General features: G+C 35.2%; 1 protein-coding gene across 7 annotated transcripts in view; it reads right to left on the bottom strand.

The window, feature by feature from the left end:
• ATP2C1 (ATPase secretory pathway Ca2+ transporting 1) overlaps positions 1 to 27,454 on the bottom strand; it is an 87,269-nt gene that overhangs the window by 21,321 nt on the left and 38,494 nt on the right. For all 7 annotated transcript variants that reach the window (XM_032237090.1, XM_032237091.1, XM_032237094.1 and 4 more), the window contains 10 exons: positions 26,883 to 26,951; positions 25,613 to 25,688; positions 25,437 to 25,503; positions 24,855 to 24,979; positions 23,196 to 23,293; positions 21,750 to 21,845; positions 21,584 to 21,673; positions 19,392 to 19,496; positions 1,274 to 1,430; positions 562 to 732 (listed from right to left, as the gene is read on the bottom strand). In XM_032237090.1, the coding sequence (XP_032092981.1) occupies positions 562 to 732; positions 1,274 to 1,430; positions 19,392 to 19,496; positions 21,584 to 21,673; positions 21,750 to 21,845; positions 23,196 to 23,293; positions 24,855 to 24,979; positions 25,437 to 25,503; positions 25,613 to 25,688; positions 26,883 to 26,951 (1,054 nt within the window). The remainder of the gene's footprint in view (positions 1 to 561; positions 733 to 1,273; positions 1,431 to 19,391; positions 19,497 to 21,583; positions 21,674 to 21,749; positions 21,846 to 23,195; positions 23,294 to 24,854; positions 24,980 to 25,436; positions 25,504 to 25,612; positions 25,689 to 26,882; positions 26,952 to 27,454) is intronic.

The raw sequence follows: 27,454 nt of genomic DNA, 5'->3' as shown, positions 1-27,454 counted from the left end.
TGGCTGTTTGTACATGATTCTTGGTTTCATCCAATTTAAAAATATAGAACAGGACTAATCCAAAGAGTTTGCTCACTTATCTGTGACTGTAGTGTAATTTGCTTGGTTTTCATTTAGAACTGGATTGTGTTATCTCCCTCATAATGGTTAGTAAACAATATAGTGAGCCTAAAACTTAAAATACAGAACATGATTGGATGTAGGATGGTAGTATACACAAGCTACAAGATTTTTTTTAATGCCGAATGTGAAAACATACAGTGTTTACCCAGCATTGTTGGGATTTTACTAAGAATAACTAAACTTCATATTGTATTCTTTTTTTATAGAGTATTTTTTATAGAGTATTTTATAGAGTATTTCTATAGCTATCCACAAAGTGTTTTGTCACGCACTGATGGGAGTTGCTTGGAAAAACACACACAGCTATGATAGTGTTTCCTTAAGCTCATGGATTTGGTTTTATACTTCCTGTCCCCAGTTTCAAAATCAACTCAAAATCAACATATATTGGCAAAATAATTATTAATAAAAGTTCACAGAAAAAATGTCTGTTCATACCAATGGCAACTGCAGTCTCCTGTGAATCCCCAGTGATCATTTTTATTGCTACTCCTGAAGTAATAAGCGCAGCAACAGCTTCTTTTACACCAGTCCTAGGAGGATCAATAATTCCAACCAGACCAAGGAAGGATAGCTGTCCAAGCTCAGGACCAGAAGCTAAAGCTAGAACTTTCAAAATAAAAGAAATAATATTACTAGCTATGCCACTGATTTAAGGGAACAGAAAATATATAATTATTTTTCTTCAAGTATGAGAAGAAGAATGTTAATAGGATAATATGCAGGTGGTATCCAAAGAGACTCTAAGGAATTCCAAAAAATAGTTTTTTTTATAAGCAATTAATGTTAATGTAAAAAGAAATAAAACCAATGTCTTTTCCTAATCTATGAGGAAAAATATTATAAAAATGCATATTTCTGTTCTTATTTAGTAATTTTCTTTAATCTAGATAATTCTATACAGTGTTTAATCAGACTTCCAAGTATTCAACTCTCAATTTTAAATATAAATACATAAGACAATGCTATAAAACCAGTTCCCTGATTAAACTGAAGCTTTAACAGCCTACTTCAACTCATTCTCTTTTTATATTCTGGAGAGAAAAATTAAAGTTACATTGCCACTTTGTACAGGCTTGCTCAGAGTTCACTGTGTTCAGCAAGTAATTTGTTTTCACAATCCACAAAGAAACATGAGTTAAAACATTACCTCTAAGTCCTGCAGAGCCCATAGATGCTTTCTCGTGCTGATAATGCTCTCTTTCTTGTTGGTTAAGTGGTAAACTGTGCCCTTTGTTGTTGTAAGTTGTACAGTATCGAATCACTTCCTCATAGGCACCTTTCATAAAGCAAATCTCTGGCTTGTCCTAAAAAAATATTTATTCATACATTTATTTCTTCAGTTGTATACCATCCCAATTATGTTCTTTGGGAAAAACATAATTAAAACATAAATCATAAAAACAATAACAGAAGTGGAGCAACTATAACAGCTGAATAAACCATTCTAAGGTTGATAATCTAGTTTTCTAAAAGAATCGTCTTAACGATTAAATCAATAGGTGTCATCCTGATCTCTATTAAAAAATTTCCAGGGCTGTCACAGAGAAAGATTGTTTCTCAAATACAAACCAAAAACACATAGGAAGCTCCTAATCCAATCTACCTACCTTAATTATATTTTAAAGCAGATAATATTTCAGATACTTAGGATGCAGGTCATAAAAGGCTACATAGATAATAATGAGAAGTTTCATTAATTACCTCAAAACCTACTGATAACCAATATGGTGCCTCCATTATAGATGTTATCCTCTAAAAGGCTTTTAGCTATCACCAATATACAACTTCATTTTCTATCAAGTGAGGTCTTCAATAATAGCCTTAAGGAGAGTGAATTATAGTAATTCTAATGTGCTTGAATGCATGAGTAACTATAATTAGCACATTCCGTTCCAAAAAAGATTGGAGTTAGTCCCCCCACTAATGTCAAGAAAAGATTCCCGTAGCTATAGCCACCAGCTGTTACTGAAGTAAGAATACTCCCGATAATAAATTTTCTCCTTCAGGGATATTATGATTTTATCCAGAACCAATACCAGAATTACCATGGTGCTTCTAACAAACAACCATTGTGTACCTTCTCAGCCTCAAAATTTTGGAGTAGCACTTCCCCATATCTTATCTTGGTCTCCAATGAACTATATAGCTAGTAATCATCAACATACTAATGACACTCTGTTCCAAACTAACAATTACCTCTTGCAGCAGCAAAATATAGATATTAAATAAGATTAAAGACAGGGGCACCTTGCAAAGGAGTGGCCAAGCACTTTATTTTTTTACCTCTTATCACTACTAAAATAAATTGTCTGCTAGGAGAACCACTGAAATGCAGGTATGTCTTCAAAATTTAATCCCTGAAATAGATCCATAAAAATAATATGAAGTTGCTGAAGACTGTATTCCTTTTACCAAGATCTTTTTGTAGGCCATCTGTAAGACCAACTAAAGCAGACTTATCACAGATATTCATACTGACTAAAAACAGTCAATATAATCTGCTTCATTCAGGTTTTTCTAATTGAGTTGGACCTTCCCAAGAAAAAGAAAGTTGGAAAATGGGAAGTTGATTTGATTCAGATAGGAGTGTATCATCATCTTTTTCAAGGCAACAGGTGCAATCCCTTTAATAAAATATTAACTACCACTCAGATTCAGAGACTCTCCCTGGCAGCTAGTCAGCCAGGAAAATCAGGAATCTATTTCATAGGACATCTGGTTGGTGATGTGGCAAGAACAGCTGGAAATAGAGGAGCTCTACTGAGTTCCATGAAAACCAGCTAGTATCTGCATGCCAGGAGATCCAACGGGGTCAAAGCCGTCCTGGAGGAGTGGTGAAGAAAGGAGAATCGCTTTGTCAATCACAAGGAAGTTGCAATTTCCTCGTTAGGTCTGAAGAAAGCTCTCCCAAACAGCAGAAGAGACAACAGTCAATTTTGGCAAATCATAAGCTGTGACAGCTATGACAATAAGATTTGTGCTGGAGCGGTTCGTGGATAGAGCATTGAAACTGGGTGAGACAACTTCCAACTTTTATGCTAGAGATTTAACCCAAGTTAAATAATTTTAAAAAATAATCTCCAAACATTAAGATAGTGGCAATTGGATACATGGAAAAAGAGAAAGATTAAATACGCAGATCTGAAAGGAATATCTAAAGGAAACTTTACAAACAAAGAAAGCCTGGAAAAGATTTAACAATATTTTGGAAAGTGATTATTGGGAGAAACTGCGTGTTTTTTTTAAAATTCTAACCCCCTCTGATAGGTTCACAATTTGTTGTGGTTAGGTTGTTTTGTTTGTTTTGCATGCTATTCAATGGATTTGTAGTCAGAGAGTCATCTATTGGAGGAAGATTACTGCAGCATGGGAACCGAAATGAAAGTAATAATTGTTTAAGATTTACAAAGAATACACAAAGAAAAGAAGTGAAAGCAAACAACAGCTGAAAGGCCATTTGACCTTGATTCTATTTTAGTAGGCAACTTGGATGTTTAAGGGAATTTGGTGGGCCAATTTGGATTTGGATTACAAATGCTACTTGATAGAATATTCTACAAGTCTTAAGAAAAGTGATAGAAGGGGAAAAGAAGAAGAAAAGATAAGACTTTAAAATTTGGAAAAAATTTGTTTGGGAATAAAATTTGGGACAATTGGAGAAACCTAGAGCACTCCGGCGAGAACGGCTGGGGAAATAGCGAGCTCTGCCGAGCTATGCAAAAGCCCAGCCCGCAAGCCGGCGTAGAGAAATCCTTTATGCACTGGAACTGTCCTGAAGGGACGGGGTACAAGGAGAGGTGTTTTGGATGCCTGCAGGAAGCGAGGCAAGCTCCCCAGCAGGTCCGATTCAAAGCTCTCTGGAGATCGGCGGTGGGGATGGTAGCCATCTTTGTATGACTGCTCTGGAGACGGGGCATCTGGAACAAAATTTGTGCAGGTGCGGAGAAGTAGGCAGAGTGTTTGATCTGGAGGAAATTGGATGATGTAAGAGTAAGAGAAACAAATTTTGGAGCTTAAAAATTTTCTGGAGCTAAGCTAGCAGCTGAACGTCACTCGGAATACAGAGGACAAAAAGAAAGGAGGGAAAGCTATCAGTGAGAGAGTACTGAGACCAAGAAGAACCTTGTTAATAAATTTGGAATTGGAAAAACCTAGAGCTAAAAAAAGGGGGGGGTCAGAAAAATTGGAATATGGACTTTGAACTTTTGGTTCGACTACTGACAAGGTTTGACAAGATAGTGATCTGATTACATAAAGGAACAATAAGCCACCTACTGGAGAGAGGATACATAATACCAATTTGAAACAAAGGAATAGAAGAAGGGTGTGGTCTTTCTTTTTACTTGACTTTATTTTGTTTACACTGGAAGAAAATATAGAACTTTTGAATTTTGGAAATGGATTGGATTATCTTGGGATCTGATATCAAAGAGAAGAACTAAGAAGAAGGACTAAATTAATTGTGGTAAAAAATAAAAATATTAAAAATGTATTAAATTTGATCATGGAGGGTGGGATGTTAGAGGAGTTGCTGGAAGTGTTAAAAAGTGCATGAGCAACATTAAAAGGTAACAAAGAGGTAGAAAGGAAACCAGAAATATTGTTGAAAGTAGACATGAGGGGAACAGACAATAAATGTAAATGAACAAGGAATTAACGGTAGAAATGGAAAATAAAACTCAATGGGGTAAAGGTACAAAGAGAGCAGAGAAGGGGGAGGAGCCAATGTCACGACAAGATGGTTGTGTGGTCTGAATGCTCAGAGACCACAGCCAATACTTTTGCCACTGGGAGGTCCAAACGGACCTAAACCGTCCTGAAGAGACGGTGAACAGGAAGATTACATCTTGCTGATCTCAGGGATATCGCAAAATCCTCGAAAGAAGCAAGAGAAGATCTTCAAGCCGGTGACAAAAATTCCAGCCACAAGGCTGACAAAGTCGGGGTGGCCCAAACAGAAAGATACAGAAAGCGAAAGTGTTTCCAGCTGGTGAGGAATTTTTATTGCTTTAAAAAAGAATCTGCTCATAAAAACTCAAAAACCAATTTAAATTAAAGAATAGAAGAATCAAGCGGAAGAATTGAATTTGGAATGGTTTTGGACAGTGGTTATCTTACTTTTTAAATGTTATTTACATGGATTGAATCTATGCAAGCCTTTTGAAACGGATGGATTAAGCTTCTTCTTCTACCTTCTCTTTCTGACTCTTCGTGATTCACAGACAAAAGTTTTCTGTTCTTATTGTTGTCAGGTATTTACAAAAAGAAACTCTAAGTGTCTCTGCTTCAGAGGCTGGGAGGTACTCGGAGCTCTGAGTATTCAAAACGGAACTTTTTCTTCTTCTTTTCTTTCATGGATTACTCTGATTTGGCGCCTCAGGGCTTTGTTGTCTTGGCTGCACACTGATAAGAACGCACAGATGGCCCTTTGATGTTTGACCAGCGTTCTTTGTGAACCTATGCTTTAATTTTGTTGATCTTTTAAGCCAGAACAGCAATGACACAAACGCAAAGAAAAATAGAGGCTTTGACTTTGCAAGATATACTTTCAGAGCAACAGAAAATACTAAATAGAGAAGAGAAACAACTGGAATATCTAGAGCACATAACAAGAAAAATATGATGAAAAAATTGAAAATGTTCATCAAATGCAAAACGGGATGATTGAAATTCAAAACATCGAAATGGAAAATGAATATAAAGAAACTAAACCTGTTGAGATCTATGGTAATTGGTTTGTTCCTCAAAATGGAAAGAATGGAATACAGAAAGAGGAATCAAATGGAGAGGAAATCTTCTTCAAGGGTCAAGATATAGAAGATAGAATTAAAGAACCTATGGAGAAGAAAAAAATTCTACTAGCAAAATTTTTGATAACACTGCTGACAATCAAAGACAAACTGAATAAGGAAACAGAAAGGGGGCATCAAGATTATATGAAAGATCTTGGCATGCTTTCTTATGGTATAAGGGAACTAAAGCACATGGTTATTTTAGAAGACATTATATAAGGGAGGCGTTGTTATCAAACTGGGAAAAGGTAAAAAGAATACACTACTTAAAAATTCCAGTCTGGATATTAACAATTGAAGCATTTTCATATCCAATAATATATAAAAAGGAACAAACAGTTAGATATTTTGAATTATTGAATGCAGAGGGTGAACTCAAATCTATCCAAGAGTTGAAACAAGAAGGGATAGAAATGAACTGGTATTCATATGTACAGATACAATCCAGATAGAATGAAGATAGAAAATCCAAAAGTTTTTACAATAAAATGACTGAGTTAGACAAAATTTTAACAGGTACTGATGAAAAAGTAATTAAAAAACTATATGGATATCTATTGGAGGTTAAATTACAAGAAGAACAAGTTAAAGAAACTATGATAGCTTGGGGGGGAAATTTTAGGTATGGGATTGACTTAGAGAAATGGCAGAAACTGTGGTCTCAAAATTATAAAATGACAATGTCTACTGCATATAGAGAAAACTTGTATAAGATGTTTTACAGGTGGCATCTACCCCCAACCAGAATTGCAAGAATGTCCAAGAATAAATCAGAAAAGTGTTGGAAATGTCATCAGATACTGGGCTCATATTACCACATGTGGTGGACTTGCATTGAAGCTAAAAGATACTGGACTAAAATCCACATGTGGTTGGAGAAAATGACACACAAACAAATAGACTTTAAACCAGAGGTCTTTTTATTGGGGATCATACCAGAAATCTATAACAAAGACTTAAAATATCTGATTGTAAATGTGTTAACAGCAGCAAGAATCATATTTGCAAAAAACTGGAAAAATGAAACAATACCAAAACAGGAAGAAGTTATCTGAAAAATAATGGACTGTATATATATATATATAGTACAGGTAATAAATGTAGAAGAATGATAAATGTTAAAACACCTGTAACCAAACGACATGCTGTATGTGATGATGATTGTGCTTTTTTTCTTTTTTCTTTTTGTTTTTTCATTGTTGTGTGTATGTGTTGTTTATGTAATAAAAAAAAGATTATATGAAAGATCTTATAAGGAAGGAGGTGCTAAGAGAAGTCCATACAAAGCTGACCAAGAAGATGACTAGAGAATTGGTACCACAAACGGCAGAAGATATGAGATTGTTTCGTTATTGGAAAGATTACAGGTTGATAGATGGAAGAATGTAACTTAAAACTAGTTAAACTTAGTGAAATTTAGTAATAATAGATATAATTAAATAAATAATTGATAATGATAATAATGTATACAATGTGTTGTGTTATGATAAGTAATAATTGGACATGAACATTGAATGGTACTCATGAAAGGAAGATTAGAAATCCTTTTGGATTATATACTGAGGCTAATAAAAAAGAATTAAATTAGATACAGTTAAGTTTTGATTATTAGGGGGACAATGTTATGATACAGGATATAGTTAAATAAAGAAGGGATAATGAAGACAATCTATATATATATGTATGGGTACAATATAAAGAAACTGGATGAAAACTGCAAACAGTGTTCCGGAAAGGAGGATTAGAAAAGTTTGTTATCAAATATTATGGATGTTTAGCTAGAATAGGACATAAGGATTCAGTGCTGTTGGAAGATTTTAGAAATATCAAATGAAATGCCAGTATGTGGTTATGTATTAAATCTTAGTATATTTTATGATGAAGGATGTTTAAACAATTATAGTTAAATAAAAAGGAGGTATAAGGATAATATGTATAAATATCTGAGTTAAAATACTATGGCAGAAGATATAAGATTGTTTTGTTATTGGAAAGATGCAGGCTGATAGATGGAAGAATATAACTTAAAACTAGTTAAACTTAGTGAAACTTAATAATAATAGATATAACTAAATATGATAATGATAATAATGTACACAATGTATAGTGTTATGATAAGTAATAATTGGATATTAATATTGATTAGTGGTAAATGTTATGATACAGGATATAGTTAAATAAAGGAGGGATAACGATGATAACTTATATACATATACATGAGTATAATATAAGGAAACTAGCTGAAAACTGCCAACAGCGATCTGGAAAGGAGGATTAGAAAAGTCTGTTTTTAAATATTATGGATGTTTAGCTAGAATAGGACATAAGGATTCAGTGTTATTGAGGGATTTTAGAAATATTAAATGAAATGCCAGTATGTGGTTATGTATTAAATTTTGGTACAGTTTATGATGAAGGATGTTTAAACAATTATAGTCAAACATAAGTGGAGGTATAAGAGTAACATGTATAAATATTTGAGTTAAAATACTTGAGTTAATATGAATTATGCTTGATGACTGTGGAAGAGATGCATGAAAACTTTTTGTAACCGATACACTTTCTACAGTCTGTATGGATGAGATTTTTTTTTATGTTGTTTCTTATGTTTAAAAATAAAAAAAAATTGCAAAAAAAAAAAAAAAGAGAGAGAGTAGAGAAGAAAAAAGGGCATCCGAAAAAAAATTAGCCAAAAATAGAGAGAGAAATAAAGGGAGATAGGGGAGAAAAAAAATCTATCGAAAAGTGAGAGGGAAAATATAGAATAAAAGATATGACACATAAAAAAGAGAGAAAAGAAAATTTAGAAATATAAGAATAGTAGAATATGATCCAGTAAAAGAAATATTAACAAGATTAAAATATTTTTAATTAGAATGTGTGGGAATTATATTAAAAACCTTAAATCTCTTAAATAATTATGTTATGTTGATTACATAAAACTTGAAATTTGAAACTTGAAGATTCATACTGTTAATGAAAAATAGATGGAAAAGAAATGATAATTGTTTATTTTTAAAGAGAAAGAAAAATTATATTGTTTGTACATGTTTAAAACTAGAAATTGGAAAATAGAAGAAAAGTAATCTGACTAAAATTAGAAATAATGGAAATATAATATAAAATGAATTATGCCTTTTGGTGGGAATGTTAAAGGAGGAATTCAGACAACACTGTTCACAAAATAATTTTTTTAAACAATTTTTATTTATTTTTGAACAAAGACAAACAAACATAAAAACAAAAAGCATCTTTCATTACAAATTGTAGAAAGTGTGTCAGTTGGTTACAGTATTTCCATGCATCTCTTCCATAGTCATCACCAGTTTTTCATATCAAATCTCATATTTTAAGAGTAATCCAAATATATTCATGTATATCACGATTATTATATCTCAACCTTAATTTGACTATAATTGTTTTTACATCCTTTTATATATAATATTCAAAATCTAGAATAGGATTATATGTATTAAATCATTCTAAAATCATCCAATCGCAATACATCTTTATAACATATTCTAGATAAAGCTTTTAAACCTCCTCTCATATTCTCCATGTGTTGTTTATATAAAAATTCATATTATCAAATTAATATATCTATATGTATTGTTATCATTATTAATCATTATTTAACTATAGCTATTGTCACTTCATTTTATACATACTACTAGTAAACTAAATTTAGCTTAGTTTTTATTATACATTTTCATTGCATCAACCAGTATCTTCCCAGTAATAGTGCAGTCTTATATCTCTTGCCATTTGTAGCAGTAATATTCTAGTAAATTTCTTAATAAATCTTGTATGAACTTCTCTTTGCAACATGTTGTTCCTTTCATATCTCATAAAAGTTCAAAACCGAGCATCTGCTCTTTCCATCAGCTTATCTTTGGTTATCACTGGTGCTTCTATCAAGATTTTTCTCCTTATCTCTATCAATTTTTCTCTCTTTTCTTCTTCTGTGCTTTGAAGTCTGGGGTAGAGTTCCAATCCATCTATCTCCCCTTTCCATATTCTGCTCTTGCCATTACCAACCACGCTCACTTTGTTGTCAGTATCCACAGTTTCCTTATCTCTTTGCTCATCTTTTCTTCCATTTTTTTGAACTGTGTCCTCCACATTCTTCATTTGATAAACATCCTCAGTTTTTCCATCAAATTTTTCTGTTTTGTATTCCATATTCTCCAATCTCTTTTCAACTGTCTCTGTCACAACTAATAGATTTTGAATTTCAAACATAATCATTTGCAATGTTACAGTTTCTTTTTCCTGCTGCACCATTCTTCCAATTTTGCAGGCACTGCCACCATAGGATTCAAGGCTATTTTAATAAACTTCAAACAGGTTCATTTATTATCTTTCAAGTCAAAATGTTGTCTTCCCTCCAATAGCTAGTGATAGAACTCCCAAAAAGCATCTGTATAAACAACTTGTGCTCTTCCTATTATCATTGCCAGTAAACAAACTGAAAGAACATTAAATTTCAAGTGATCAAAGAGAAAGAAGAAAAAACAATGTATCCAGCCTCCAGCATTCTAAGTGGCAGTGTAACTGCTTTTTATAATAATAATCCTTATAATAATCCTTCTTATTATCTTCTTTATATTCCAAGCTTAAGAAAGAAAAGAACTCTTAAATGGAGATAAAAAATAATCCAATCAATCCAATCAAGCATTGCAAAAAAAGAAGGAAAATTTTAATCCATAGGTGTGAGCAAAAGTGAAAAAAGAAGAAAAAAATAATCCATTCAGTTTAAATAGGGAGCCTTTGCAAAAATTCCATCCATGAAAAAAAATAGAAACAGGATAACACACTAAGTTTAATGTAGATTAATTTTGCCACTTACAGTCTTCTATCTTCAATTTCAATTTAACGTAATTTTTTGGGTGGTAGTCTCTTTTTCTAATAATAAAATTTCCTCACCAATTCGACACACTTTCTCTTTTCACTTTGTTCCCGTTCCGGAGCTGTTCCAACTTCAGCAGCTTCATTAGCTGCGTTTCTGTCACCGGAAAAAAAGGCTATTCCTGGATCTTTCAGGGACTTTGAGGTGTCCCTGAGATCAGCAGGAGGTGCCCTTCTCAATCACCATCTCTGCGGGATGGTTTAGGTCTGAATGGACCGTCCAGCAGCAGAAATATCGACTGCGATTTCAGAGCACCAAGATCGCATGTTGTGCCGTCATGACGTCAGCCCCTTTCCACAAAAGATTGTTTATTATGTAACCAAAATAAATTAAAAATTAAAAAAATTGGGACAATTGGGAAGATGTAAACTGGAAATTATAAATATTGTAAAATAGAAATTTAGGGGACTTGGAGGAAAAATTCCAGGATTGATTAAATTTTATTAATAATTGACTTTTTTGAGTTTTTAGGTATTGGGATACTGGAATATTAGAGTACATTGAATAATTTTAATATATTAAACTGGTAGAAAATGATTCAACAGGAGAAAATAAAGTTCTGTGAAGAAATGTTAATGATGGTTAAGAGTATTTTCAAAAATGTGCTAAAGAATCATAAGAAGATGATGTGATTGTTCAAAGATAAAGATGTGAGTGTAGAAGACCCTCAACAAACTGTGGGGAAAAATTAACATAACATTCAGAAGACACATGAGAAATTAGAAGGATTGGCGAAGGAGACAGATCAAAACAAGTTACAAGGAGACAAAAACACTGGAAAAAAAGTAATAATAAATACTAAGAATCAAATAAATAATTCCATAACAATTTACAATAGAACAGAGAGAAAAAAGGAAGATTTTCCAAAAGTAATGAAAGGGTTATGGATTGGTATCCTAATGATGCCTCAGAAGGAAATAAGGGGTAAGACAGAGGGAACATTCAGTATGTGCAAAAATGCTAGAAAGAAATATAGAATCCCAAGAGAAAAATATAAGAGTTACCAAAAAGTCAATAAATGATAAAATTCTAAAAAGTCTAAGAGATGATGAATAGAGATATAATATCTTGCAATATAGTGACTGTACTAAAAACTAATAGAAAAAAGCAGAAAGTACAAATTGGGAAAATAGTAGTACATATATGGATATATAATAGAACCAAGGTATATAAAAGTGAAATGTCACTCATGCACCATCACAAAATCTCCAGAACCGTAAAGCCTACAAACTTCAAATTTGCCACATATGTTCCTCTTGGCTTCTAGGTGCTCAGTAAGAAAGGATTTTTCAAAATGACCATCATAGCATTAGTATTTTTTACATTATTATTAACATGCTCTGGTGCTAAGGAGTTCTACTCCCTCTCCAATTAATCAAATGCACAATTAATTAATCAAAGGCACAAATAAATAATAAAATAATAAAACTAGAACATTGAATTATAGGGTTGGAAAGGATCTTGGAAGTCTTCTAGTCCAACCTACTGCTCAAGTAAGAGACCCTACACCAGGGATAGCGAACCTTTGAGACACTGAGTGCCCAAACTGCACGTGCATGCATGCCCAAAGTGAAAGTGTGCAGGCACAGACATGCGCATGCATGTGTGTACATGCACACATGTGCAGCAGGGACCTGAAGACCAGCTGGAGGGCAGGAGATGGGGCATCCCAACACCGGCAGCTCGGTAAGAGGTAAGATTTTTTTTTCCCCCTGTGAGCGTCTCTTTCATCGTTTGCAGGGAAAGAGACGCTCACGAAAGAAACGCCACGGAGATCTGACCTGGGGTGACGGTGCCAGCAGAGAGGGCTCTGCATGCCGCCTCTGGCCCAAGTGCCACAGGTTCGTCATCACGGCCCTGTACCATCCTGCACAACTGGCTGTCCAGTGTCTTCTTTTTTTTTTCTTTTTTTTTTTTTAAATATATTTTATTCAATTTTCACATTCCATTTGCAATCATTTATATACAGGGTATTTACTATAAGAAAAGAAAAAAAAGAAAAAGGGAATAAAACGAACAAGTAAAAAGGAAACACAACTCATCATTCACAACCCCACCTAACCCTTCCATCCTCCATACACCCCATCTACCCCCTCCAACTTTCCTTTCTCCCTCTAACACTCCCCTCCTACTTCCCTTTCCCCTCAAACCTTCCTTCTCCCCTTACTCCCAGGACACCCTCCTTACATTCCCCTTACTCCTTCCTTACTCCTCCCTCTTCTTTCCCTCTACCTCCCTCCTTGGTGTATGCCTTTATTCGAGTGTTGTTTGATCTGATAAAAGTAAAATGAACCAAGGAAAAAATAAAAATAAAAAAAAAGGAAAAAAAAAAAAGAACCACCGTATATAAATACATTCTTGTTCTTATTAAGACTATGTTAACACCCCCCCACCCCACCCCCCACAATCCCCATCCCTAATCTTCCCGACTTCCCAGGGCCCACACCTGGCACTACCTTCTGTCTAAAATATCTTGTATACATATGGATTAAAAAATAAAAGTAATATATCAAAAGAAAAAAAAAAGCAGAGAAAAAAAAAGGAGAAAATAAAAGAGAAAAGAGAAAAAAGAAAAAAAAGAAAAAAAAGAAACCACTCTTTGCGTTGATCTCAGCCCCCCATCTTTATCTATGCTTAAATAGTATAAATCATTCTATCTATATTTTATTCTCGTCTCTTACTTCTTTGCTATTTACCCCAACCTTCTGTAGATTCTCCCGTTCCTCTTCCTAAACCTCATGATCCCTTCCAATAAAATTTAAGCAACGTGGTTCATGCCATATATTCAAATATAACTTTACAGACAAGTAATCAAACTTTCCCTTCTAGTAAAATTTAAACAGCGTAAATGATCTTTCTTTACCCCCTTTTCAAACAGTAATTCAAAATAATCTAACCAAACTTCCCCTTCTTAGTAAAGTTAAGCAGCGTAGATCAGATATTACTTTACACAGGAATCAATTTCTATCTTAAGATAATTCCAACCGACTTCCTCTTCTAATAGGATTTAAATAACTTAGTTCATTCCACATGCATTTTACCCTCATCCCTCACTTGTCTGATATTTACCACTATCAAATTTATACTAGCATTTGTTTAAAATATAACTCAGAGCGATTTAAGTAGCATGGATCATTCCACATATTCAAATAATACTTTCAGCAAGAGTCAGTTAACCTTCTATTTTAAGGTAGTCCCTTCTAACAAAGTTTAAACAACATAAATCATTCCGCATTCTTTTTACACTTATCTTGAGATAATCCCAAGCGGCTTTCTGTTCTAATAAGCTTTAAACAACGTAAATTTTACCCTCATCCCTTGCTTGTCTGATGTTTACCACAAATAACGTAGTTCATTCCACATGCATTTTACCCTCATCCCTTACTTGTCTGATATTTACCACTATCAAATTTATACTAGCATTTGTTTAAAATGTAACTCAGAGCGATTTCAACCAACTTTCCCTTCAAATAAAAGTTAAATAGCATGGATCATATTCAAATAATACTTTCAGCAAGAGTCAGTTAACCTTCTATTTTAAAATAGTCCCATCTAACAAAGTTTAAACAACATAAATCATTCCGCATTCTTTTTACATTTATCTTAAGATAATCCCAACCGGCTTTCTGTTCTAATAAGCTTTAAACAACGTAAATTTTACCCTCATCCCTTGCTTGCCTGATGTTTACCACTATCAAATTTATGCTAACGTTAATTTAGAATCTAGCTCAAAGTAGTTTCACCCAGCTTTCCCTTCTGATAATAATTAGTCCGCTTTTTCTACCGGAGAGAGGTCTCAAACCCCCATTCAGTCCTCAACTTTAGCAAGCATTTTGAAGTGTCTAAATTCTCGATCTCCGTTTTTCTGCTTCTCCGAGGGAGGAGGGGCTACCCCCTCCATCTTGCAGCCACATGGCCAGCCGCTTGCCTTCTCCTTCCGCTTGTCTCTCCTCTCTTCCAAGCGCGTCAGGAAGTCCCGCCTTCAGAATCCTACAATAGAAATCTTGAGCCTCCGAAACAGAGTTAAGACGAAATCTTTGATTCTCAAATGTAACCGTGATACCGGCAGGGGCCTCCCATCTGTATCGAATCTGTTGACTCCTAAGCTCCTTAGTTAAAAAGGTGTAGTCCCTTCTTGCCTTCAGCATCTGAAAAGGAATATCTTTGAAAACAATCAGGTCCTGGCCGTCAACTCGGAAACTGTTATTATGAAACTTTTGCACAATCGCATTTCTAGATTCTTTTGTAGAGAAATGTATAATTATGTCCCTCGGGAGCTGTCGCTGTTCCGCTATCAATGAGTTCTGGCGATAGATTTTCCGAATCTGCCAATCAAAGTTAAGTCCCGGGCTTCCCAGCACATGGCTGAAGGCTTCAGCAAAGGTCTGTTTCAAATTCTCTTGCTCCTTTTCACGGAATCCTCTGACTCTTATTGCAAATGCCTTCCTATTAAAATTTATCATCATAAGCTGTTCTTCGTTATCTCTAATTTTTTGTTGTAAAATTTGAATATTGGTAGTCAAATTAAAATTAGCCTTCTCCAGACTTTCCAATTTGTTCTCTATTTCAGCAGAGTAATCTGACAGGGCAGACACGGCTGCAAACGTATTCGCCTTCATTTGATTAACTTTAGATTTTAGATCATCATAAAGTTCCAATACAAATTCCTTAATTTCTTGCTTAAAGGCATTAAACATTTTAAAGAGATATTCCTGTGTTAAAAATTCTCCAGTAGAGGGCGTAGGAGACAAAGGCTGTGTTTCCAGAAAAAATTCTTTAAATTCTTTAGACACATTTGTAGCAAGACGCTTCTTTGATCTGGGTGCCATAATAAATAAACAAGTAAGCAGCGCTTCGCTCCCCTCTATTTCCAAAGAAGAAGAGTTTATTTTGTTAAGGAGCGGTCTGCAGGAAGATAAACCCGGCTAAGTACATCCAGTAATCATCCACGGAGAGAAATCGCCATTTTGAGGTCTATTTAGACAAAGAAGTCTCTAAGACGAATGGTGCTGGTATTTAAGATAGTAATAAAAGCATAAATCTCACAGGGGTGGTACCCTCCCGTATCAATTCTAGCTTGAAAAAACTTTTGTTTTGTCCTGGGGGGGGCTAGCCTGTCTGGGGCTGCCAAAAAAAAAAAAAGGCAGCTGAGAAGAAATGGCTGGAGATAAAAGCTCCGCTTCGGCTGGATCTAATCTCTTTCCACAGCCAAAAAAAGAAAAAGGCTGTGGCTTACGAATAGACCCTAGCCTACGGAGCTATCCTCCCTGCCCCTTTCTTAGCCAAAAAGGGGTGCTATCTATGATCTTATTTAGATATACAAACCAGATCTCTGAGGAGCTCGGTGGAGCCCTCCTCGGCAACAGGCCACGCCCCCAGGAAGTCTCTCCAGTGTCTTCTTCAAAACCTCCAGCAATGGAAGCAGCCACAACCTCTGGAGGCACGTGAATACTAATATTCTCTGCAAATCTATCTATTTGTCCTCAACTGAGTGGGTGTTAAATGGAAACTATTCAATTTGAAGAAGTGTGTCCTTCAAGAATGTTCTGTGTGTGTTCTTCAAGATGTCTGTTCTTCAATGTGTTCTTTGAGTGCACGTGGGCGTTAAAAGGACACACGTGCACCTCTTCCATCCGAATTGTTAAACCCGTGGCACCACTGGAGCGTGTTGCCACGTGGAAGGCTCGGCTTCAGAGGTTGTGGGTGCTCCATCAACGGAGGCTTTTAAGGAGAGACTGGAAAGCTGCTTGTCTGGAATGACATAAGGTCTCCAGCTTGAGCGGGGGGTTGGACTAGAAGACCTCCAAGGCTATTCTTTCACAAGAATTCAATTAATTAAATGCAACGAAAATGAAGCCTACAAATATTTAGGCATTCTGCAGTTGGATAACATTAAGCATGGAGAAGTAAAAACTATTGTCAGGGGAGAGTACACCAACAGAGTTAGGAAAATTTTGAAATCTAAATTGAATGGTGGAAATACAATCAGGGCCATAAATACCTGGGCAATATCAGGTATAAGATACACAGCTGGTATAGTTAACTGGACACAAGCTGATTTGGACATTTTGGACCGAAAAACCAGGAAACTAATGACAATGCACTACAGTTTACATCCACGTAGTGATACTGATAGACTATACCTGCCACAAAAATCAGGTGGCAGAGGATTATTACAAGTGAAGCAAATAGTTGAAGAAGAAAAACATGCACTGGCTGATTATTTAAAAGAAAATCAAGAACATCTATTAATCGAAGTAAAGAATAAAAATCTATTGAAGGTCCAACAGACGAAACAAGAATACAGAAAAGATGTGATAAAATCATTAATGGAGAGTTGGCAGAACAAAGCATTGCATGGCCAATTTCTGGAAAAATAAAAGATAAAGTGGACAGTGAAAAAACTTGGTTATGGTTAACAGCAGGTACATTAAAGAAAGAAACAGAGTCACTAATCCTGGCTGCGCAAGAACAAGCTATCCACACAAATGCCATTAAGGCCAAAATCGAAAAATCCTCTGATGATGCCAAATGCAGACTTTGCAAAGAAGCTGATGAAACTGTTGATCACATACTCAGCTGCTGTAAAAAAATCACGCAGACTGATTATAAATTGCGGCACAACTCAGTAGCACAAATGATCCACTGGAATTTGTGCAAAAATTATAATATTAAAACAGCAACAAACTGGTGGGAACATAAGCCTGAAAAAGTCACCGAAAATCAGATGGTCAAGATCTTGTGGGATTTTTGCATACAAACGGACAAAATACTGGTGGATAATACACCAGACATCACACTAGTTGAGAAAAATAAGGTTACAATCATAGACATCGCAATATCAGGTGATAGCAGGGTTGATGAGAAGAAATATGAAAAAAATGCAAAATACCAGGACTTAAAAATCGAAATTCAACGATTATGGCACAAACCAGCAGTGGTAATTGGCACACTGGGTGCTGTTAAAAATTGACAAAATCACCATCAGTCAAAAAACCGCACTGCTTGGATCTGCACGCATATTATGAAAATACATTATGACGTCCTAGGGCCCTGGGTGGGGCTCGACTAGTAATCAATGCCAAATCTGGCAAAACAACTGGCCGCTATGATACAATTCTGTTGTTGCGATAATAATAATGCTATGCACCCTAAAAGTGATGTTGACCGATTATATCTACCAAGAGTAGAGGGTGGTTGAGGACTCCTACAAGTAAAACAGACAAGGGAAGAAGAAAAACACAGCTTGAATGATTACATCCAGAAAAGTGAAGAACCAATGATTAAGGAAGTAAATAAAGGAGGCCTTTTAAAAATAACTAAGTCAAAAGCTGAATATAAGAAAGAAGTAATTGAGAAGCGAGCTGAAAATTGGAAAAACAAACTATACACAGCCAATACTTGAAAAGTATTGAAGGCAAAGCTGACCAAAAGCTAACTTGGTTAATATCAGGAGCACTGAAAAAAGAAACAGAAGGCTTTATTTTGGCAACTCAAGAACAAGCCTTAGTCACAAACTGCATGAAGGCAAAAATTCAACATGTTACTACCAACAGCAAATGTTGCCTCTCTAATGAGAAAGACGAGACAATTGACCACTTGATCAGTGGGTGCAGCAAAATTTCACAAACTGACTACCTACAACGCCATGACCGCGTTGCTAAAATCATTCACTGGAAATTGTGCCAAAAGTTTGGATTTGAGTATAGCAAAAACCACTGGGAACATCAGGTTCAGAAGGTTTTAGAGAATGAGAAAGTCAAGATCTTGTGGGACTTCAGAATTCAGACTGACAGGCACTTGGCCCACAACACACCTGACATAACAATAGTTGAAAATAAAAAAAAAGTATGGTTCATTGACATTGCAATACCTGGAGATGCATGAATTGAAGATAAATACCAAGAAAAAAATCACAAAGTACCAGGACTTGCAAATTGAAGTTGAGCGACTGTGGAAAAAGAAATCGTCTGTTGTCCCGATTGTAATTGGAACCCTTGGAGCAATATCTAAAGGGCTACCTTGCTATTTGGAAATTCTTAATTTATCAGACTTGAACATGATTCTATATTAAACCACCCTACTTGGAACAGTTTATATCCTCCGATGTTACTTTAACAGTTCCTAGGTCCTTGGTTAGGACTTGAGTTGTTGAGCTACCAACCAGCCCCAAAGACTGTGAATCTCACCAAAGATTAACCACATAACAACAACAACAACAACACTATATCAACTGATGCATTGTTAAAAGGCTGAAAATGGTACTGCAATATTAGAGATGGTAGTCTGTTACACATCGTCCTCAGCTGGGTTTACTTGTTCTTTTTCAAACAATCATTGTTATAATGTTATCTTCACTCTAAAATGAAGTATAACAATTTAAATTGTAAGCTCCCTAGAGTTGCGTAGTGAGATGTGTGGCATAGAAGTTTAATAATAAATAAAATACAATTTAGATCTTTTTCTTTTAAATACAATGGGGTGGAATTTAATCACTGCATTATTAAAAACAATAAGGTGTAGGAAAATATTAGATTCAATTAAAAGTTTAGTAATAGCCATACCTGTTGGGTTCTATGTACACACTTAACAGCCATCCATTTTTGCTCAGAACTGAAAGGATATTCTGCTTTTCTTATGTAATCCTGCTGGATTCCATCTAAACCCATCTATGAAAACAAAAGATTGTAATTCTTCAACCTACATCAGGCAATTCATATTCTACTCATTTTACATATATTATCTACATCATTTCATTACTTCATTTATTTATTACAATTGTATTCACAACATTCTTTACTTTTAATTTCCCTCTAATACTTTTTATTAAGAAAGATTATAACTATAATTATGTAATCCACTTTTAATTTCTCTATTTTACTAAAATTATTTCACTTGATTAGTAAAATTATTTTGCTAAAAATTGTTAATAATTTTTAAAATTATAATGAAAGTTATTTTTCCAAAATCTTTAGATTGTCTATCAGAATTTTATATAATTCAGACATCATTTTTGAAGCATACTTTACCATAGCTAAGAACCATTGTTTAATTATTTATGCAGATAAATTATTATTATATTTCGATTTAAAAAATCAAGGGTTGAAATTATTGTAGATTAATTATAAAAATGAAAAACAGAATATAACTTAAGTTTTGCCTAACAGAAACATGTTAGGGTCCAATCTTAAAACCTTTGCATAAAGAGTTGGGATGGTATTTTTAATTAAAGCTACAGTTTTATAAACATATTTAATTTCTAAGATGCTAATTTTAAGATAATAAAAAGCCACTATAAATATTCCAGATTTAAAATCCTCATTGTTCCCAGAACAAAAATGTAACTTCACATGGTTGGCTTCTTCAGTGTCAGTAGTTGAACATATTCTGTATCCTACACTTAATTACATACACTTTAGGTTTCCATCTGGTTCTTGTATTCTATTGATAGTTTATCTCCTATGTTAACAAAGCCAGTAACCAAATCATAACAAGTTAATTTTTTTTTTAAAAAAAATGCTAGTGCCTTTTATAGAATAATTAACATTTAAGTTTTTATTAATTCTAGAACCATTTCAACTTTTAGAGACTTCAAATCAACAACTATTCTTTATAACTCAAACAGTAACAGAATTGATTAACAATTTAGAAAAACTGAAATTAAAAGCTTCATAATTCAACAGATAAATTATAAGAATCAACAAAATGGTTAGAGTTTGAAATTTTAGCATTTTAATTCCAAAAAATGCAAAATATTTCTGGTTCTCTACAAAGAAAAATCAGAATAGCACTTTTTAAGGCTCTTGCTATATCTATTCACCATTAGAAACTGATAGTTCAGTTTTAATTGGATTTTATTCTTTGGATTATATTATATACTTATATATAATATGTGTTTATGAACACACATATTACTTGTTCTTGCATTGCTTCAGTTTTCATAGTAAGTTTCAACTATACAACAAGTAGTCCTCAACTTACAACAGTTTGCTTAGTGACCATTTTGAGTTAAAACAGTACTGGAAAAAGTGGCTTATGACCATTTTTCACAAATCATTGCAGTATCTCCATAGCAGTGATGGGTTACGATTGGTATGCCCTGGTACGGGCGTACCAGTGCCTGCTGGGAGCACTAGGTATCGTTCCGTTACGATGCTCCAGAGGAACCATCCGCCCGCTCTCCTTACCTCTATTTGAGCTGACAAGGGCATTTGTGCACATGCATGAAGCGTAGAACACCTGCGCAATGCTCTGCCAAGCAGCTAGTGTCGCAGGCAGTGGGTACGCATGTGCACATTGTGCGCGTGCATGTGGTGGACGCCTGGCCCCATTGCAGTGTACCAGTTACAACGGGATCCATAACCCACCACTGCCCCATAGTCACATGATCAAAATTTAGATGCTTGGCAACTGATTCATATTTATGACGGTTGCAGTGTCCCGGAATCATGTGGTCCCCTCGGCAAATAGGGAAGAACCCAGATTCACTTTAGTCAACTGATGTAACAACTGTAGAAAAAAGGTCGTAAAGCGTGGCAAAATTCAGTTAACAAATGTTTCACTTAGCAACATATATTTTGGGCTCAATTGTGAATGTAAGTCAAGGACTATCTGCATTGCAATACTTTTCTTAGTCTAACATTATAGGTTACAAACAACATAATAATACAAGCACAGTTTATCCTGAATGAGTTTTTTTGAATATGCATTTTATATTTTTAATTAGTATCACCCATTGGTTCAGTGCACTTCCTACCTTCATAGCAAGAGCAATTAAGGCTCCTTCAGTTGGTTTCCCCATTAAAGTGTTGTTTCTAATTATAGCATCATTGCACACACACCCAGCCTACAAAGAAAACAAATGTTACTATAATAAACTGTTACTATTTCAGAACATAGTTATTTTTCCATGTGAGGCTCACCTCAACAATTCTGCCAATAGATGGTTTGCTAAATCCATGGACAATATCACCTTCAACAATGACTTCCCCAAATCTATTATAGCCCACTCCAGTAACCTGTGACAAAATAATCAGCACAATTATCAAACCTTATGATCTTAAAAATAATGTAGGAAAAGTAATGATTTGTGAAAGATAAATCCTTGAGTCCTTATTTAGTACATGGCTTATCATACATGGAATAGAAATATATATTAGCATTTCAAATAGATTGGTAAAACACAATAAAATGTAAATGTTAAAAAAAATCTATGTTCAAATACCAATATCTAGGCCAGTGATGGCAAACCTTTTTTGGCTGCAATGCCAAAAGCGGGGGAAGCACAGGGGGGTTGTGCGCCAGTGTGCCACACTAACAATGTTATGTATGTGTGCCCCCAGCGAGCCTGTATGCGTGAGATCAGTGACCGCTCCCCTGCTTTTGCTGCATTTTTTTCACCTTCCCCAGGCTCCAGAGGGTTTCTAAGAGTCTGGGGAGGACAAAAGCAGCCTCCGCGCGCCCCCGAGGCCTCAGGAGCTTTCCTGAAGCCTCTGGAGGGCAAAAAATGGACCTGCGAGGAACCCGGAAGTTCAGGAATGGCGACTTCCGGTTTGTCCGTAGGGCCAATTTTCGACCTCCAGAGCCTTCAGGAGACTTCCCTGAAGGCTCCGAAGGGCAAAAAACGGACCTATGGACAAACCGGAAGTCACCATTCCTGAACTTCAGGGTTCTCCTTAGGACCATTTTTGATCTCCAGAGCCTTCAGAGGCCTTCAGGAGGTTTCCCTGAAGGCTCCGGAGGGCGAAAAATGGTCTTATGAGCAAACCGAAAGTCTGTTCCTAAACTTCCAGTTTGCCCATAGGGTCGGTTTTTCACACTTTGGAGGCTTCAGGGAAGCCTCCAGAAGGTGAAAAACGCCCTCAAAAGATTGAACGCCTCGCGTGCCCTGACAAATGGCTCCATGTGCCATAGGTTTGCCGTCATGGATCTAGGCCATTTAACCAATGAAGTGCAGCATTGATTTCTAGTTTTGAGCAAAAAATGCGAATGGGAGAAAATTGTTTAATTTACTTAACAATCAAAGCAAATGTTGAAAAATTGTGTGCAGCCATGTGATGCCTCAACGTACAGCTCAACAACTTACAATCATAATTCCAGGTTCAATGACAAACAAGGACTTCATGTATAAATATATATATTTGAAACAATTGTCCAATAATCCAGAGTTTCTCAATCTTGACAACTGAAAAATGGATCAACTCTCAGAATTCCCTAGGCAATCTGTTGTAAATCTGTTGCTAAGACTGGAAAATTCCTAAGAGCCATAGAGGCTAATTTACTCTAATAACAGCCAGTTTCTAGGAAAAAGATTTCAGAACCATTACACTTTAGTAAACAAAGAATCTCTGACACTGATGCTCACATACCTCAGCATGTAGTCCATCTGCTGTGAATATATGAATTACAGTCATTTCATTTTTTGTCAGTGTACCAGTTTTATCTGAACAAATTACATTGCAACATCCTGAAAAGCATAAACAATATTATCAGTTCATTATTTGTCAGATTTGATAAGATAATGGAATATAAGAGCAAAATCTATTTCAAGAATCTAAAATAATAGAGAAGGATCCTTGCTTAGATCAGGGATAGGAAAAGTCCCATAATCTGTGGCGTAGCTAATTTATGTAGTCATAAACCTACTCTAGGATCTCAGGCCAATTCATTTTTAAAGAGAGGCCTTACCCTTTCACTAAAGTTTTAGCGTAATTCATGCTGGAGCTACCCTTTTCACATTCCAATAGCAACAACTGCAAGGGCAGCTGGTTCCACCATTCTTTACCTTTGTCTAGAGGAAGAATTGGGAATTGGCCAAGCTAATAAGCACTTGCAGATGCTCTTGCACTGCAAGAGCCACCACATGCCTTTTCCGTTTATGATGATGAAGACTATCATTATCCAAATCTGAAGAAAGTTACATTTCAAAAAACTTCTAGCTCCTCCACATGACCTGGATGATTACTTTTGGAAAACTTTGGATGGGACCTGACCTAATAACATACTCTAAGCAACAAAAATATTCTTAGGTCCAAATTTATTCCTGATTATTGGGGTTCATTAATAGCAATAGCAGTAGACTTATATACCGCTTCATAGGGCTTTCAGCCCTCTCTAAGCGGTTTACAGAGAGTCAGCATATTGCCCCCAACAATCCGGGTCCTCATTTTACCCACCTCGGAAGGATGGAAGGCTGAGTCAACCCTGAGCCGGTGAGATTTGAACCGCTGAACTGCTGATCTAGCAGTAGCCTGCAGTGCTGCATTTAACCACTGCGCCACCTCGGCTCATTAAGGCAAGTAAATGTGGGGTCATCTAGTTTTCTCCAGATAAACCTACCAAATTCTCTCTTTTACACTAGATCAAACATTTTGCCTATTTAATAAACTTCAGATGTCAAACAAATATTTCCTTAATAACATACAGTCATTCAATCCAATGCTTTGATTTTATAATTGCTGTCCCAATTAAAAGAGTATAAATGAAGGGGATTAGACATATCTCCTAAGGAAAGGTTCCACAACTCTTAATCATGCAAATATAGTAGAGTTTCCATTGCTATTCTAAAGTTGGAAGTTGGACAGGTTTTCTACCTGAGTAGGTATTATACACTGTGAAACACAGTAAATACAGTTAAAGCTATTTTTAATATGGTACAAAAGCTTGGCTATGGCCAATAGCCATACTGCTGAATTCTGCACCAGTTCAATGAATTATGTTTGCTCTTCCAAAAAAAGGCCTCATCAATATATAAAAACTCAAGCTTAAATCTACCATTTCAACTGCCTGCAGATAGTTTCTTGCAATTTTTAAACACAGTAAAAATATTTACCAGCATATATAGAAATAGTAGTTAATTCCAGAAATACAAGGGTTTATTTTTATAATAATGTATTGCTATAGTGGTCACTTTGGATATTTTGGAGCACTACTTTTTATACAATAACATGCCATTTATACTCAAAGGTATTTTGATATTGATTTGATATATTGCTATTAGCAGTTTTGCATATTATTCTTAATCTTACCTAAAGTTTCAACAATTGGCAATTTTTTCACAATGGCCTGTTTCTTAACCATTCTCATGACACCAAGAGCCAATGTTACTGTTACAACAATTGGAAGACCTTCCGGGATGGCAGCAACAGCTAAGCTGAATATTGAAAGGATGTGTTAATTAAGCTATATGCAGAAAAAAATAACTTATATGGTTAAGTTAAAGCAGAGTATTGACAAATTTCATGAATAACTGCATTCAAAGAGGACTGGGGAGCTGATTGGTATTTTGCTTTGTTTCTTTGAAATTTGAGGTTTCTAAAGCAGAAGCATATTGTTAATCCAGAATTAATTCAAGTTATGCTGCATAACTCTGAAATGTTTCTTGAGATTACCACAAATTCCAAAACTTTTTTCTCTGTATCACACAAGCTTAGAATTTAACAATCTATATGCAAAATTGGGACACCCCACCCCACTTATTTGCACAAGGACATCTGTGCAATCTATTCAATACATGGCGGTCCTGTATATGAGTTCTATATTTCATGATGTTCTTCAGGGAATGAAATCTGTTTTTATACAATGTAGTGGACATAGAATAAGAATCTTACCTGACACCAATGGTAAACATGTCAAGAATATGTTTTCCTTGCAACCAACCAACTAACATAATTATTCCTATAAAAATAAACAGAATTTATAAGCATCAATCCTTGTCCTGATATTAATACCCTTTCCCACAATTTGTACCAAACATTTACAATAAATAACTTAACTGATTCCTTACCAATTATACCAAAGGAATACAAGGAAAGCTGCTTCCCTAGTAGATCCATGCTTCTTTGTAAAGGTGTCTTTGGTGCCTTTATTTAAAAAAAAAATGTCAGACTGATATTATTAAACTCACTGATTTGCTGAATTTGCAGAGTTGTTTCATTCACTGAAATCATGCTAAAATTAAAGGATTAAACTGTTTTAAAGAATTCCTGAGAAAAGCCTTACACCTGAGAAATATGAAAGAAAAAAAATTAAATTATAAATGTAAATTATAAATCTTAAAGTATCTAAATTCAGGCTAATATCCACTACAAATTTTGTACAATGTTTGAACTCATTTCTTTACATCTGCATACAAAGATATAAACAATTTTAAGAGTATTGAAATTAGTCTGGCATGCAAGTTTGAAATTATTTGGGGGAAAACATTTCCGCATATTTAGAACAAGTAGAGTGCAAATTATGACCTCAATTGGGACTGGAACTTCCATCAGTAAGCCGAATCACCATGTGACCAGTTTCAGTAGACCCAGCTGTGGTCCTTAGGCCAAGACAGTGATGTTATTAGGCAAGGATCTCACGCTTCTTCTGCCCTGCTGTGCTTGTTTTCACTTCAATTTCCCTCATCCTATCTTCTCCCAACTCTGCCTTTTTGTGTCTCCTGCACGCCTGCTTCTCCCTGTCACTGCTGCATCCCACTGCCCACAGTTGCTATTTTCTTCCTCTTGCTGGTAAAGGAGGATCCAGGTGCTAGGCAGGGCAACTCTGTAGTGCACACAGTAAGAATGGGGAGAGACAATAGTTGTTTCCTGGGCAAAAGTGGAGGCTCTTTGGGATGCATTGTTGGAATAGATTTGGAAGAAAGGGAAGGACTATAGGCTTCCAGAGTGCAATGCATGCATCCCATAGCTACACTCTTACCCAGCACCCAGATCTTGAACCACCAGTAGAAGAAAGATGGTAAAGATCAGCCACCATTAGTGGGAGATATGGTAGCAGGGGCAGCAGAGGTAAGTGGTGGAGTGTGTGGCTACCCAAAAGAGCAAAGATAGGGGGAAAACAGATGGAGGAGGAGGTGAAGTGGCCCTGCAGTCATAAGTGTGGGTTTTTGATGATGTGACTGCAAGGGCACTGCAATTGCCATAACTTCAGGCATGAGTTGTAAATCCTTTTATTCAATAAAATTCTAACAGTCTCTGGATGAATGGTTATAAATGGATAACTAGTCAGTTTATATTAGTTAGGATTTACATTAATATTATTTATGAAATGTTACTTACTTCTTCTGCTTGCATCATTTTGAAAACCTCACCAAATTCAGAGTTTTCACCAGTTCCAATAACTATCCCCTACAAAACAGAAGCAAAAAGATTAAATTGTTTAAAATTGTTCTATTCAGGAAGTTTAATTTTTTGAAAAAAATACAAATGAAAATTCAAGGATTCTGAACAGTTAAAACAGAACTAATTTGTGTTCACTAAACCTCCAAATACGTTCTTAGAAATACAAAATGTATACTACAAAATGTAATCAATGTTGGTCTAGTCTAGTACTCTGCAAGAATCCCAGCAATAAAAAGGGAGTAAGTGACTCTACAGAATCTGACATATAGAGATCCATTTAACTTCTTAGTTGCATTGATTTAAACATTATTCATTATATAAATATATATTTCAATTGCTATGACTCCATCTTAATTAAAATAAATATATTTAACACAAAGTTGTGAACAATTTATTTTTAAATACTTTCAATAAATTACAAACAGGCAACTGAAAGTATTCATAATATATTTTCCAGCACACAAAGTAAAGAAAATATTTAAAAATACATATTTTATCTCTGATCTATC

Source organism: Thamnophis elegans, chromosome Z (assembly GCF_009769535.1).
Source record: "Thamnophis elegans isolate rThaEle1 chromosome Z, rThaEle1.pri, whole genome shotgun sequence".
Taxonomy (NCBI): Eukaryota; Metazoa; Chordata; class Lepidosauria; order Squamata; family Colubridae; genus Thamnophis; species Thamnophis elegans.
The sequence above is the reverse complement of the archived record's forward strand: the minus strand, read 5'-3'. Positions and strand labels throughout refer to the sequence as shown.